The sequence below is a fragment of the Diabrotica undecimpunctata genome, chromosome 2 (genome assembly GCF_040954645.1).
Source record: "Diabrotica undecimpunctata isolate CICGRU chromosome 2, icDiaUnde3, whole genome shotgun sequence".
Classification (NCBI taxonomy): Eukaryota; Metazoa; Arthropoda; class Insecta; order Coleoptera; family Chrysomelidae; genus Diabrotica; species Diabrotica undecimpunctata.
This window is the reverse complement of record NC_092804.1, coordinates 40,563,906-40,579,335: the sequence shown is the minus strand read 5'-3', so window position 1 is coordinate 40,579,335 and position 15,430 is coordinate 40,563,906. Positions and strand designations below refer to the sequence as shown.

Here is a 15,430-nt window from a genome sequence, read left to right as displayed (position 1 = left end):
AATAAGTGCATACTAAAGTAAACTGAATGGCATAACATCACTACATCTTTTTAGGAAAAACAAAGGACAGATAGGGGAAAGGTTTTTAAAATAAGCCGTATTTTTCTTTTGAAGAGTGTGATTATTACCTGCCTATGATTCAGCAGAGCGTTAGTGATCCATCTGACAATTCTGTAGTTTGTAAGTATGTTGAAGAATTTCTTTAATCAAGGACTTGCGTCAATATAGTGTTTAATAATATTACAAAAATTTCAATATTTCTTTAAATCATGGGGTTTTTTACAAATGGATGATAAAAAGAAATTATACATTAAGTAGTATTTAGTAGATGAAAGTGCTACATAAATGTTGCGCAAAAAAATAATCTAAATGTTTTTTAAACTGATAAACAAATACTTCAAAAATAATCTTATATAAATTTGCATTATATCTTATAAGACCTTTAAAGACAAGTTCAGCTATTGTTGGGTGAAAATGATTGGGAAACACTTTTTTTGTTTTTTAATTCTGGTTACGTAAGTACAAGACTTTTCTCTATAGTATAGAGTTTAACTTTTTGTATATTGGTTCTAATCAACATAATTGCTGCACATCTATTTTTAAAGATATTTTTAAACACAGCAAGAATAATTTCATGGTCTTTAATTATTTTTTAGCCATTGCACACATCCAGATATTGTAACCGATGTTCTTTTTATCAGCATCAATAAATATGCAAATCAAACATGTCTAAGAAACATAAAGTTTTTTTTGATATCTACATCAATTTTCATTAAATTTTAAAAGTCACATACCGTTACATTTCCTGATTAGTCAGTAATCAATTTATCTTAATTTCAGTGATTTCTATGATTTCTTTATGATAAAATAATCAAACAAAAGTTAAAAGTGCAATAACTTAATGGAAATTTTTAACATAAAACTCAGTATAAAACATAAAAATCTAACAACAAATGTGTTCAATAATCTGTGTTTCCTCCAGCAGCATTAATTACAGCATGACACCATCTTGGCATGCCTAAAATTAAATTATCAATTTCCTTTTGAGGCAATAGGATCCATTCTTGTGTAGAAAGATCTTAACGATCTTGTCTAGTATATCACTGGCAATATCTCACTTAATTATACTTAATACATGCTTGGCGGGATAAAGATCTGGCAAATGTGCTGGCCAAGGTAAAAGTGTAATATCCCCATTATGAAACCAATCTCTTACTGTTGCTGCTGTATGTGGTCTTGCATTATTCGGCATATAACGCAAATAAGGACCTGCTCAATATGTTGATATTCATTCAAAGTGCCTTCCACATACCTAACTCTCTCTTGTCGATCAGATCCTCTCAAAACTCTTATTTTTCTTGAATCGGGGTAGACACAAAACCTAGCTTTATCTGTGAAGAACACATTACTCGTAATTATGATGTGACACACTCGGCGAAGACGGAAAGCGACGAGTCGAAGGTATAGAGATGTAACGGGCTAATCAACACTAGGTCCGACGAGGACACAGGAAGAATAGATCTGTCTCAGATGATTACTTCCAGACCGGATACGGTCCACTGCCACTAGATCATTACTGTAGCAAAAGCGGTTGGCCTTTAGTCAATATCCTAGGGCCAGGTGGAGTTTCCACTAGATCAGTACTCTAGCAAAACTCGTCTCTCTCATGCTGCTGTCGGCTGCTGTCTTATACGGTCCTAGGCCTTCCATCTCCTCTAGCATACGTCAATAGAGGCAGAGTGCGGTGGGAGTGTGTATGTAGGGAGTGCTGACGGGACGGAGTTCATTAGATCATTTCAAACACTACTTCCTAATACTTTGTAGTTAAAAGTTAAATAGCATTTTTTTGTGTAGCTAAATATTTTTTTGAGATTACATACTTTTCATTTTTATATTCTTTTTATAATAGGACGAGGTCCTGTAATTTCTGTCAACTGCCTTGTTGTCAACTTAAGGTTCAGCTGTCACACCGACGTTTTGTGAGCCTACCAACTGGACGTGTTGAGTCTGGTTTTTGTGTTTTGGGCCACTTTGAAATTAGACCTAGCTCTTACCAAACGAACAAAAGCCTGCACTCAATTATTATCCTCGTTATCAGCATGTAATGTGGTCCTACTTAACACATAAAATTTTCTTCTTTGTTTACATTTTATTTTTGTTGTTGATATTTAGGCTCTTGTCTCTTGTAATTTGTAACTCAAAAAGTATTGACTTAGTGAAAAACTTTATAGTATAAAAGCTGCTGAGAATAATTAGTTAATTTATCCATTTCTGGACTAATTTGGAACGTATGTTTTTTCACCTAGATTCCTACTAGAGCCTAGATTCAAATTTTCAAGCAAATCTGTCGTGACGAGGAAAATACACTTAATTGCTTAAATAATTAGTCCCCCAAGAAGGTCGCTAATAGGACTGAAATGTCCGGTAATTAGGTGCTTGTGGTCGGTATTAGCAAAACAATCGGTCAGTGATAAGTGAGTATTTTTCGAGTCGGTCGGTGAAGGGAGCATTTTAATGAAATTGTTCATAATTATTAAAACATTTAAAAAAATAATTAAACTGTGATAATATTATTTTTTTTAAATTACTAGCTGAATCAGATAGATTAAAACTTATCTTTAAAAATTAGGCAAAGAAAAATAAAAATGTATTCTTTTTAATATTGAACCTGCTCATAAGGAAAACCTTAAGTGGTCGGTAAAAGGTACAGGTACCTTATTGATTGGTAAAACAACAATAACTGCAACTAAAAAATGCGCACAACCAAAAGAAATTGCAGAGGGAAACCGTGTCAGACTTAGTCTCATGGAGCGATACTCAAAGTTTGGAGATCGCATGTATCATAAACTTTTTGCCGACGGGCTCTCTAACTAATAGGTTTTATAAACAGAAAAAAACAAACCTACAATACTAGTTTACCGGGGACTCTAGTTGGATATAAATTATAGACTGTTTATGAATATGACGTTAACCAGAAACAACAAACTAAATTAAACGGCTCAATCAGACGTTAATCAATACAAAGACCATAAAAGCTACAGTATACACAACACACACATACATACACTTAATATTTTGATTTATCGTTTATAAAATTTAACCGTGTCTAGTACTTTTTACTTCTTAGGTATACTCAAGCCAAAAACAATGGACACTTTCCTGAAGACTTTTTATTTGGCGTAGCTACATCGGCGTACCAAATTGAGGGTGCATGGGAGGAAGATGGGAAAGGAGAAAATATTTGGGATCATATGGTCCACCAAGATCTATCTCCAATCTGGAACAACGAAACAGGAAATGTAGCATGCGACTCCTACCACAAGTATAAAGAAGATGTTGAACTTTTGCAAGATTTGGGAGTAAATTTCTACAGATTTTCAATTTCTTGGTCGAGGTAAATATTATTTTTTATTAAGTTAGAGCCTGTGATAACAAAATGTAGATATATTAAATGCGTGTCAGAAATTATCTCGATCATAAAGATTTACAAATACAAGTGATCAAAATTGACGCATAACATTTTAAATAAAATAAATTTTGGCTTATAATATATATTCAAGTTAAAAAGAATAAAAATAAACAAAACGAAATTCAGGAAACCTATAGTCGTTTAATAAGTTCTTAGGACATCCAATAGATGGCGCTCATGATATAAAGAAAGATTTAGCTTTTTTTAGCATCACTCTTGTTAAAATACTTTTTTTACGTGGTTTAAAAATTTAATAATTTATTGTATTTTACCGAAGAATATTGTATTGGATGGTCTGGTTTTTTCGATAATTTTGATTATTTTACTTGTTTTTAGATCCTGCCCTCTCTATTTGGTAGGTTTTATGTGGTCTAGCCACCGCAGCCTGTTTATTTTGATGGACCTACCAATATACTAAGTTAAAAAGATTCAGAATACGTTACTTAAAAAGTAAATTATTTAATTTCTTATATTTTACGCTCAGTGAGAATGAACACACATATAAAATATTACAACTGATACTTAAAGGTAAAATAAAAGGCCATAGAGGTGTAGAAAGAAAATAGTTCTTGGTTAAAAAACATTCGTGAATGGACTGAGATATCAAATGCAGGACAATTATTCCATGTGACAGAAGATCGAGAAGCCTTCGCAATGGTGATCGCCAATGTCAGATAACTCTAATATGGCACGTGAAGAAGATGAAGAAGAGTTTTAAAAATTGGTAATTTTTTAACCTCGTATCTCCGCCGCTCTCGCACCATTTTGGAATAATGACGCCTAATAACAGTTTTTTTACAATATCTTCTTTCCAATGAATTTGACAGAAAAAATTTTATACAAAATATATATAAAAATAAAACATCTTAACATATTAATGCCAAAAATTGAATTTTTATCAAAACGAAATCAAAACTTCAGAATGAAATAAAGAGAGGTTTTTCCAATAGAAATGTGCAAAATGTTTTTTTTTTCTTTCTAACTGTCTTTTTTTTTAACGTATGATATATTACATTTCATTTATTTTAAATTTTTTACAACGTGTGATATTTGACAAAACATTGCTCGGGGTGAAGTCCTACATTACATTTATTGCATAGATATTTGGTACACTTGCCACATTTGCCACAACTTCGTTGTTTTTCAATTTTGTTTACCAAATTACCCACATTATCTAAACGAATTTGGTCAGCAACATGTTTTTGGAGCTATCAGCAGGGACTCCACAATTCGCCTGTAAAATTTTAATACAGAAATAGCCTCAATGTTGCGGTAAAGAAGCCACATTACTATCTCCCCATTGAAGCAAACTCTAAATATAGCCCAATAATATTTTTTGATCGAATTCTAATCCTATATAAACCTCTCAGCTTATCCAATAAGTCTACACCACCCATTCCCTTGTTATACATTTGCACAACGTTTGGTTGATGGGCCGCTATAATTTTTCTGTCTTTTCTGGACCATCTGTTAGTTTTCTATAGTAAATATTTATACATAGTAACTTCATTATTGTCATTTTAGCGAATAAGAGTGAGCTGATGTTCGCCTCTATGTAGAGCGTGGGAAGTTCCACGAATTTGTTTTTTTTTATTTCTTTGAGTGGAGCTCTTTCAATTTTGTCTTTTCTAATTGTGCCGATACGGCGTAGCTTTTGATCTCTTAACCTTGTCAATGAAGGTAAAGATGTAAAAAAATTATCAATAAATAACAGGTTCTTGTGGTAAAAACCCTGTATACAGCTTTTCGGTTACGGAACTTCCTAACGAGCTACCCTGTAATTTATCTCCACTTCCAATATAGGGATGAAATTTTTCAAGGTAACATTTATTGGTCGAAAATTTGTATCAGTAATACGGTAAACATTCGATATCTTTTGATCCAAATCTCCTATGAACAAAATTTGAGATGTGTTTTAAAGGCAAAGAGTGCAGCTTTCGTATGCAGTTTTTGTATTTTACCGAGAAAAAACTCAATTTTTATAAAAGTGTTAAATAAATTAACGTGGCGCGATTTTTGCCATTTTTTACGATTATCATGAGATCAATAAAATTGATCACTTTCGTTGATCAGTTGTAGTAAAATTTTCATTATTAGAGAGCAACCTTAAATACCTATGACAAAAATTTTAATTTTGAGTTGTGGTAACAAATATGAGGCATTTGAAATATGAATTAAAAACGCAGAATTTAATGTTTTACATTACAAACGATCACACGTCACGGGAAATGCATTTAACCTTTAACTACGGGCTACGGTGTACACAGTACACCATGCGTGTTAAGTTGGTTGCCGTTTCTTAAAACTATTTTCTGCGTTTACGGCGCTCGACGTAACCTATCACTCCTATCAGTATAGTATCAACCATTGTCTGTTACAGTCGATACGTGATTTTTGATCGAATAGTTGAGTTGTGATAAAAAATATCAAAGTGAGTTCCCGAACGGTGCCTTCATTACACCACGCACATAGTTATGTAAGTAAATTTAACGAATGTTAAACTTTAAATTACCTGCAAACGAGTTATTTTCTGTGTAGTAAATGTTACAATGTACTTTTTATACAAAAATGTGAAATGGAAACTTAGGAGAAATATTTTTACAGGGATCGAGTGCGTGTTAGAAACCCTAAAAGTCTCACACAAGATGAGATTAGAGCTATGGGTGAAGCATTGTTCGAAGAAGAACCTAAGGAAGAAGTTAGGGAAAAGAGGATGCTAGTTCGTCAGAAGAAGAGGAAGAAATTACGGAAGACAACGATTATAACACTGAGTCGGAGATAGAACTAAATGATAAAGAGTCTTCTGATTCAGATAAAGAGAGCGATGGTGAGAGTTTAGAAAGCGATGAAGATCAGTATGAGTATTTTATAGCGAAAGATAAACAAACAAAGTGGTATAAATATTCAGTGGTGAGCAAAAGTAGCAAAACTTCCAGCAAAAATATTGTAAAAATACTTCCTGGGCCAAAGCTGAGTGGTAGAGATATTACCAATGAAAGAAGTGCTTTCGAAAAAGTTTTTAGTGGCGACATTATTGAAAATATAGTTGAGTGTCCAAACTTGAAAATTGCAAATATGCGCATAAAGTATAACCGGCCGAGACGGGCTAAAGACACAAAAAAAAACAGAAATTATGGCATTTATCGGACTACTACTTCTTGCAGGAACTAAAAAGCAAAATCATACACATTTTCTTGAATTGTGGACTAAAGACGGAACCGGCTCAGAAATATTTAGAGCGTGCATGATCGATTTTTATTTTTGCTTGCTGCTCTAAGATTTGATGACAAAAATAGTAGAGGGATACGCAAGGAAACTGATAAGCTTGCTGCTATTCGAGTTACACTGGATCGTTTTGTGGAGAACTGCAACAATAACTACTGTTTAGGAGAAGAAGTAACAATTGACGAAATATTAATACCTTTCAGAGGTAGATGCAGTTTTATTCAATATATCCCGTCCAAGTCTGCAAAGTATGGGTTAAAAGTATTTGTATTGTGTGATGCCCAGACATTTTATGTTACAAATTTAGAGGTGTATTGTGGTAATCAGCCACAAGGACCTTATAACAAATCAAATAAACCTGCTGATATTGTACATCGTTTACTTCAAGACTGGAAAGGGAAAAACCGGAACTTGACATGTGATAATTGGTACACAAGTTACTCATTGGCCAATGATCTTTTGAAAGATAAACTAAAATGGTTGGCACACTAAAGAAAAATAAACGGGAGCTGCCGTTGGAGTTCCTACCACATAAAGAAAGAGAAGTTGGATCGTCCCTTTTCGGATTTTAAAAAGAGGTAACTATAGTGTCATATGTCCCTGCAAAAAATAAAGCTGTGCCTTTGATATTAACCATGCATAATGATTCTGCAGTAGATCCGGAGAAAAAAAAGCCAAATATAATTTTAGATTATAATTCTCACAAAGGAGGTGTCGACACAGTAGATAAAATGTGCGTTACATACTCGGTATCAAGGAGAACGCAAAGGTGGCCGATGGTTATATTTTTTCAGCTCCTAAACATCGCAGGAATTAACAGCCAAATCCTGTATAATGCTGCAAATATAAACAATCCTCAAAAATATGAAGGATATTTTTAAAGGAATTATCCTTATCTTTGTTGAGACCACACCTTTCAGAACGAGCTGAAATACAGAGTTTGCCCTTAGATTTAAAACTTTTCCTGAAGAAATATAAAGCTACTGTAGTGGAACAAGAAGAAGAAGAACAACCAGCAAAAATACGAGGAAGCTGCTATTGCTGCGGAAGGCGTAAAAATAGAGTAACAACCATTTCGTGTCAGACATGCAGGAGAATGGTTTGCAAAGAACATTCCACCATTATTTGTTCTGAGTGTATTGACTCAAATAACCAGGAAGAAGACGAAAGTGAATAAAGACTCGTATGTGTTTATTTTTCTACCTAGTTAAAAATTTAAAAATTTTCGCATATTTTTTTAGGTCGGTGTTTCAATATGTAATAAATTACTGTTTTCGTTTTTTCTCACTGGTTTAACATTTTGAATTATTTTTTAGTTTTATTTTTTATTATATAATAACTAATTATTGATTAAACACAAGTTGTGCAATTTAATATAGTTCTAATTATTAAAGAAATTTTGTTTCTGTAGCTATTTGTAACTGGTGTATAGAGTACACCGCGCCCGTATTTGAGATTCATGGTTGGGCGCCCGTAGTTAATAAGAAGACTATTTTGGATGTGATTATTGCAGAAGTTTTGTGCTTTTGGAAAACATACTAGTGTAATTAAAAAAAAGTTTTAAATGTTTTAGATCGTTTGTTGTGTGCAAATTTAAATCCAACGTTTTTTAGGAATATTTCAAATGCCTCACATTTCTTGCCAAAACTTAAAACTAAAATTTCATGCTATAGGTTTTAAAGGTTAGTCTCTAGTAATCGAAACTTCATAGTGGTCAGTCAATGAACGGGATAGATTGTATTGATCTCGTGAGAATAATAAAAATGGCAAAATCGCGTCACTTATATTTATTTAACACCTATATAAAATCTAAGTTTTTTTGCGGGAAAATACAAAAACTGCATACGAAATCTTTACCTTTAAAACGCATCTTGATTTTTGTCGAATGGTCACTTGAATCATAAGTTATCGCATTTGTACCGTCGAGCTGATACAAATTTTATTGAACATTGATTTCGCGCGCTTAACTGACATGCAAAATCGACGGTCGCTTCAAGCGTTGTTTTTAAGAGAACGGTTTATTCTATACAAAAAATGCTTATAAGCACTTTTGTTTAAAATCATCTCAGCTACATTTTTTTTAAATATTTTTTTCTAGGATGTGCAGATTCTTGGTAAATCGATTTTTTGCGTTTTTACCCTCCTGTGAGGGGGATTTTAAAGGGAAGCCCGGGGGTAAAAGTGGTAAACTTTTTTGCATCTTTTTTGGGATCCTAAAATTAATATTCTCTGCAAAGTTTATCTTGTTCGCATGCTTTTTAGAGGTTCAGTGGCATTTTCATCTCTGACGACTGGAGTATACATAAATTCAGTCGTTACACATTTACCAGTTGTACGTAATCACGCACAAATTATATTTGGAAACTATACGTTCTTTTCTTTTCCTCCAATACTTTATTGGTTTAAAAGATATACATTATTAATAAATGATTAATTAACACAAATCTTGACTTGATTTATTTACGTATTTTGATGCTAGTTTTTGCGGTAGGTAATTTAATATTTTCCTGATGAATAGTTTCACGTTTTAGAATACTTCCAACTGGTTATGCCAACAAGGTGAATCCGGAGGGACTTCAATATTATAAGAATCTTACGAAAGAGTTGGTAAATCGCAACATTACCCCGGTTGCAACAATCTTCCACTGGGATCTGCCCCAACCCCTTGCTGGTTTAGGTTGGCCAAATTCTAACTTAGCAGAACTTTTTGTAGAGTACGCCAAAATAGTCATCGAGGAACTTCCAGATGTAGGAGTATGGATTACCTTTAACGAACCTAAACAAATTTGTCATTTTGGATACGGAACTGGCATATTCGCACCAGGCATACACAGTTCAGGAGTAGGAGAATATGAGTGTGTATATACTGTCCTGAAGGCCCATGCCGAAACGTATCATATGTACAAGGCTCTAAACCGTACAGGTATGTATAACAATATAACCTTTATATAAGTACTAGCAATACAGTCTGTTCCAGGACGCGATGAATGAGTTAATTTGCATTAAAAAATAAATTATAAAAAAGAACTATAAGTATGTCCTTAAGAATAAAAAAACTTTCAAATGTTTAACAAATTTTTTTGTAGAATTAATTTTTTTTCTTCTGTTTCTTATTTGCTGAGCCGATACAGGTATTTTGTTACCATAAGTTATCATAAGTTGGTCTTGCCAATGTTCCTCCACTTTTCTCGATTTTTCCTCAATTTTACAACATTCCAATAGTGAAATGCCAATATTTAAGACAAGTGGCTGGTAAGGAATATGCCTCTATAAAAAAAATGATTTGCTTTGTTATATGTGTCGGTAAATACAAGATCCCCAAACTGGAACGATAGAGCTACGAACAGAAACTGAAGACTACTAAACAAGTATCAGTATCTAGATAACAACAAAGACACCATAGCAACAGGGCCCATTGAGCCTACATATTCCTCAGAGAATGCTCTACCTACCCATCTGGATATAGTAGTGGATAAAAACCTAAGACTATAAACAGATCCCAACACTAAACGAAAGATCAGGAATTCACATTTACTTAGTACTAGAAATAGGTACATGGAAAGAAAACAATACAGCAACAAGAAAAAGGAAAAAAACAAAGTGCTTAAACTACAAAAGACTTGTGAGCATTGGAATGAGCAACATCTTAACAATCAAAAATCCACAAGAAATAGAAGAAAAAGTCAAAAGAGCTACAAATCTAAATGGGAAGATTCAAAGACGTCATCCAGGAAATAAAGGATGAAAAATGATAAGGGAAAAGAATAGAGCCAAAAATAAAGCCAGAAGAACCAGAAACCAGAATGACAAGAATTGAAGAAACTCACTAAAGAGTTTTTAAATTGGTACTTACAGAACACAGAAGTCAAAAGTAGGACAACCATCTACAAGAAATGGAGTCATAACTAGCAAAATACTTAAATACTCCAAAGAACATTTAAAGACGATAGAAAACCCATTCCCCCACTTCACGGGGAAAATAAAATTGTCTACTCTAATGAAAATAAGTCGAGATGATGAAAAGGACCCTTGGTGGAGAGTGTACATTTAACTATCACCAATACAAACACATAGAATTCAATGAAGAAGTCAAAAAAACAAGAAATGCCCGAAGAAGATAGCAAAATAAGCAACCCGCCTCTCCGAAGGAAATAAGTAACCTTACCAACCTATGAAAGAAGCCTTTGCTATCATGATCCTGAAGCCAGGAAAATACAATAAGTTTTCGCAAAACTACAGGGTGATTAACTTTGGACAATAAACACGATGGAAAAAAAGCCAGAATAAAATTTGCTGAGCTATAAGATAACCACAGCCCGATACTGTAAGAGATATAAAGATATAATATGTACCATCAATGGATGCATAGAAGATCTAAACAGCAAATACTGGCAAACATCGTCTAGGAAATTGTAGCTTTATTAACAGAAGATAACACGGCATTTTGGCATTGGCAATTTACTAACGATGTTCTTATGTTTCAAAACTACCCTCAAAAAAAATCCCAAAAAAATTTAAAAAAGGCTCCGGCCACCAAATAAAATGGTAGTTGAAGGAAAATGGAGGAATAAAAAAACGCTCGTATGGTATTCATTGATCATGTGGAAGCACATGATAGAGTTCCTCGATTAGATTAGAGATTCTATAGTGGGCGCTCAATAGGAAAGGAGTTTTCGGGAATATGTAAAGATTGTGATAGTCATGTATGAGGAAGTAACAATATGAGTCTTAGCATAGGTGTGGGAGAGACTGATAACTTTCATATAAAAGTATGATTACACCAAGGCTCGGTGCTTAATCTTTATTTATTCTCATTGCTGTTGGATCAGATAACAGCGAAACTATAAGGTAACATTCCCTGTTGCTAAATGTATGCTGAGGATGTAATATTAGTAGAAAATTATAAAAACTATTTAAAACAAAAACTGGAACAGTGTAGACAGGGTATTAAGAAAATAGGTTTAAAACTTAGTAGGTCAAAAACAAAGTATTTGGAATATTCATTCAAAATAAAGTTACAACAAATAGATTAATAACTTATAATAACTGGATAGTAATAACTTAATAATAACTGGATAGTGAAATTATTGTGAAAAGTAATAGTTGTTTTAAATATGGAAGATTGGTATTAGACAGTAATGGAGAGGGCAATGGAGATGCATAAAGTAGCATTAGGTTTGGCTGGATGAAGTAGAAGGTAACGAAAGGAGTTTTATGTAACAGAAAAATTCCAATGAAGTCGAAGGGAAAATTCTATAAAACATCCATAAGACCAGCTATGATATACAGAATGTTGGACAATTAAAAAGGAAGACGAACAGGGAATGCATGTGGCAGAAAGGAGAATTCTTAGACTTAGATGGATGAGTGAAGTGGCAAAAATTATCAAATTAAGAATGCGTATATTAGATGCTTTAGTCATGTTCAACGTCGAGATGTGAATTACCCAAAACCAAGAATCGGTGAGCTGTGGGTTCCTGAGAGGAATAGGAGTAGAAGACCAAAATAGACCAAGATAGAAACTTATGGAGAAATGTAATTAAGGAGCTCACCCTACTACTACTAAGGATTTCCACAGTTTTCACTGTCTTCCTTCACTCATTTCATCTCTGAATGACCTTCGGGGTCTTCCTCTCTTTCTTCTTCCAATCGGGCTCCATTATGTGATTTTGTTTATCCAGCGTCCTCTGTCCGCTCTTCTGACGTGGCCGTACCAGGATAGTCTCTTCTCCTCTATATAGTCGATTATGTCTGATTGCACTCCCATTCTCCGCTTAATCTCTGCGTTTTCAATTCTGTCTCTTTTTGTAAGTCTACAGCTTCTCCTCAGGAACTCCATTTCTACTGCTCTTATTCTACCTCTATTTCTCTTGTTTATTGTCCAGTTTTCGGACCCATATGTCAGGATACTTCTTGTCAGGGTATTATATATTCTCTTTTTTGTCTTTATCGTAATGTTCTTATCCCACAACACTGAGTTTAGTTGTCTTATACAGTTTCTTGTTTGTCTCAGTCTGTTGTATATATCTTCTTCTGTTGTTCCCTGGTTCGATATTATGGTTCCTAAATACTTGAATTTATCTGTTCCATTTATTTGTCTTCCCTCGTCTATCTCTAGGTTTCTCATATCCTTGTTTTCTGTTGTTAGGTATTCGGTTTTCTCTAAGTTTATGTCCATTCCGTTGTTTTTATATTCTTCTTCTAGTTTTCTGAGCATAAAGCTCAGATCTTCTTCATCTTGTGCGATGACTACTTGATCGTCGGTAAAACTTAAGGTGTATAGGTATTCGTCTCTTACTGGTATGCCCATTCCTTCGCACTTTCTCCTCCATGGTTTGAGTGTCTTTTCCAAGAATATTTTACACAGAGTAGGGGACGTAGCACAGCCTTGTAGAAGTCCTTTTGTCGTCTTAAATGGATTGTAGGCTTTATTTCCACATTTAATAGCTACTTTGTTTTCTTTGTATAGTGCTTTAACTGCTTTTATTAGTGTTTGTCGGATTCCGAGATCATTCATTGCTTCCCATAATTTGACTCTAGGTATTGAGTCATATGCTTTCTTTAGATCAACAAAGGCCAGATGGACCGGTCTACCTGAGCTCGCCCTCACATAGGAATAGAGACAAATAGAAAAAAATCAATAGAATGATAATGATGATGATTGGGCTAACATCCTTAATTGTCGAATTGTGTCTAATCTTAATTGTGTTGTATATTTTGATGTGTTTTCTTACCAATATTATTATTTGTAACATTTTTGTAACATTAATATATGTTGTGCATATTTTTATCTATTTACAATATTAAAAATTTAATTACTATAACAAGTACTATAAGATATAAAATAGTATAGTAGTGGTAGTAACTCGTGAGATGGATTGTTCCTTAGACACATAAAAAAACGAGATAATGCAAGTTATTCTGTTGCAAAAGTTTTAGGTACTAAAAGGCCTGTTTTCACTCCAGAACAGGAAGTAGAACTTGTTGTTTATCTTAGAGATATGGAAGTAAGATTGTTTGGCTTGACCATGAAAGAATGTGGGCAACTTGCCTTTGACGTTGCTAATAAAAATAGGATTGAGCACCCCCTTAACAAAAATCATAAAATGACTGGACAGGGATGATGCAGGGATTTTTAAATAGACACAAAGAGTTTTCAATCACAAAGCCTGATTTAACAAGGTGGCTGTTCAAGAATTCTTTAAACTGTTGGAAGAAACTGTTCAGAAATATAAATTAACAGCAGAAAAAATTTCAACGTCGATTGAAACCTTGTGCTTGCATCCACCGAGAGAGGTGAAACTGTGAAACTATAACTGCAGAAATTTGTTTCTCAGCCTCAGAAGCCTATATGCCTATCATACTAATATTTCCCTAAAAGCGATGATATAATAAATACTGTTTTAATCAATCTAATCCTTCAATTGCAGTACCCGATTACCTATGTAATAAAAGACATTCTTATACCAAATAGTTGATGTTTATTTTATTTTCAGCTCCTATGGGCATTACTATAGACTGCGAGTGGTACGAACCTAAGAGTGATTCTGCCGAAGATAAAGAAGCAGCCAAACGCAACGTAGACTTTGAGGTATTTAAAATATCAATATAAATATGTCACAAGCACTTGAACTTCTCAAAAAAAATTTATTTTCAAATTTAAGTTAAAATTTACAGAGATATTTACTACAACTAGATAAGAACTAATAATATTTATCGTCGGCTTCTTTCTTCCTTCTTTATAGCCTCTGGTCTTCGGAACTTGCTGACTCTAGATAGTCGGGGAGCTTCTATTACATTTCTCCTCCCTCCTTTGGTTCGGACTTCGTCCTGGAAGTCCTAGTAACTTCTGCAATTAATTCATCCAGAATCTGAATTTGGGTAGGATGAAGTTTCGTACCAAATAGAATTTGGAAAATTCTTCTTCGTTTTTAATTAGGAATATTGCTAAAAATGCTAAAACAAAGATAAGTATAGCAAGTGAAGTGGTGCTAAGTCCCATTGAAAGTTGTGGTAAAACATCTGATGTTTCGAAGGGTTGAATTTGACCATGAGTATTTGAAATCGTCAACTTCTTAATTTTTATCTGGTGATCCGGCAATAGTTTTATCGGAACTATTTTTGGTATTGAAATGTCTTCGGATGTTTTCTTGTTAAACTAGACTCCTTCAATGACGATTGGTTCTTCTGTCGTTAGTAAACTTTTTGATTTTACTTCATGTTAGTGAATTATTATTGTATGGATTATTCCTAGCAATATGACTTTGCTGGTTTCTTGGAAAAAGTTCTCTGTCACTATGGTCTTTGTGCAATTATGGACATTTGGTATTGTACAATGGGATTGTACGTTTTTGGTACAAATGATGTGGTCACTTTCTCCAATGCAGCTTTCAAACCATTTGTTGTTAACATAATAGGGTGTAGGTGGTAACATCATCATGTGATCTTTATTTGGGATCGGATAAATTTTAAAGGTGCTATAGGAAGTTTCGTGGAGAATAGGAATTTTAATTATTATGAGCATTGTATTGGCGGTTACACAGACTAACATTTTGGATGCTTCGATTAGTTCATACGGATATAACTACTTACTAACTTATCACTGACAAGAACCGAATTTCTAAGATAAAGTTTTAAAATTGATATTTGGAGTATTTAACTGAGATAAAGTAATGGTTCTAATTAGTTTCGCTTAAGAATTAGTTAAAATTTTGAATGTTTACTATTTCGTTATGC

The 15,430-nt window shown here is 33.6% G+C and overlaps 1 protein-coding gene across 1 annotated transcript in view; it reads left to right on the top strand.

The window, feature by feature from the left end:
* Window positions 1–380: 380 nt before the first annotated feature.
* Window positions 381–15,430, top strand: part of LOC140434444 (myrosinase 1-like) — a 60,033-nt gene continuing 44,983 nt past the window's right edge. The window contains exons 1-4 of the mRNA XM_072522707.1: window positions 381–515; window positions 3,128–3,394; window positions 9,226–9,617; window positions 14,191–14,285. Of these exons, the coding sequence (XP_072378808.1) occupies window positions 475–515; window positions 3,128–3,394; window positions 9,226–9,617; window positions 14,191–14,285 (795 nt within the window). The 5' untranslated portion in view covers window positions 381–474. The remainder of the gene's footprint in view (window positions 516–3,127; window positions 3,395–9,225; window positions 9,618–14,190; window positions 14,286–15,430) is intronic.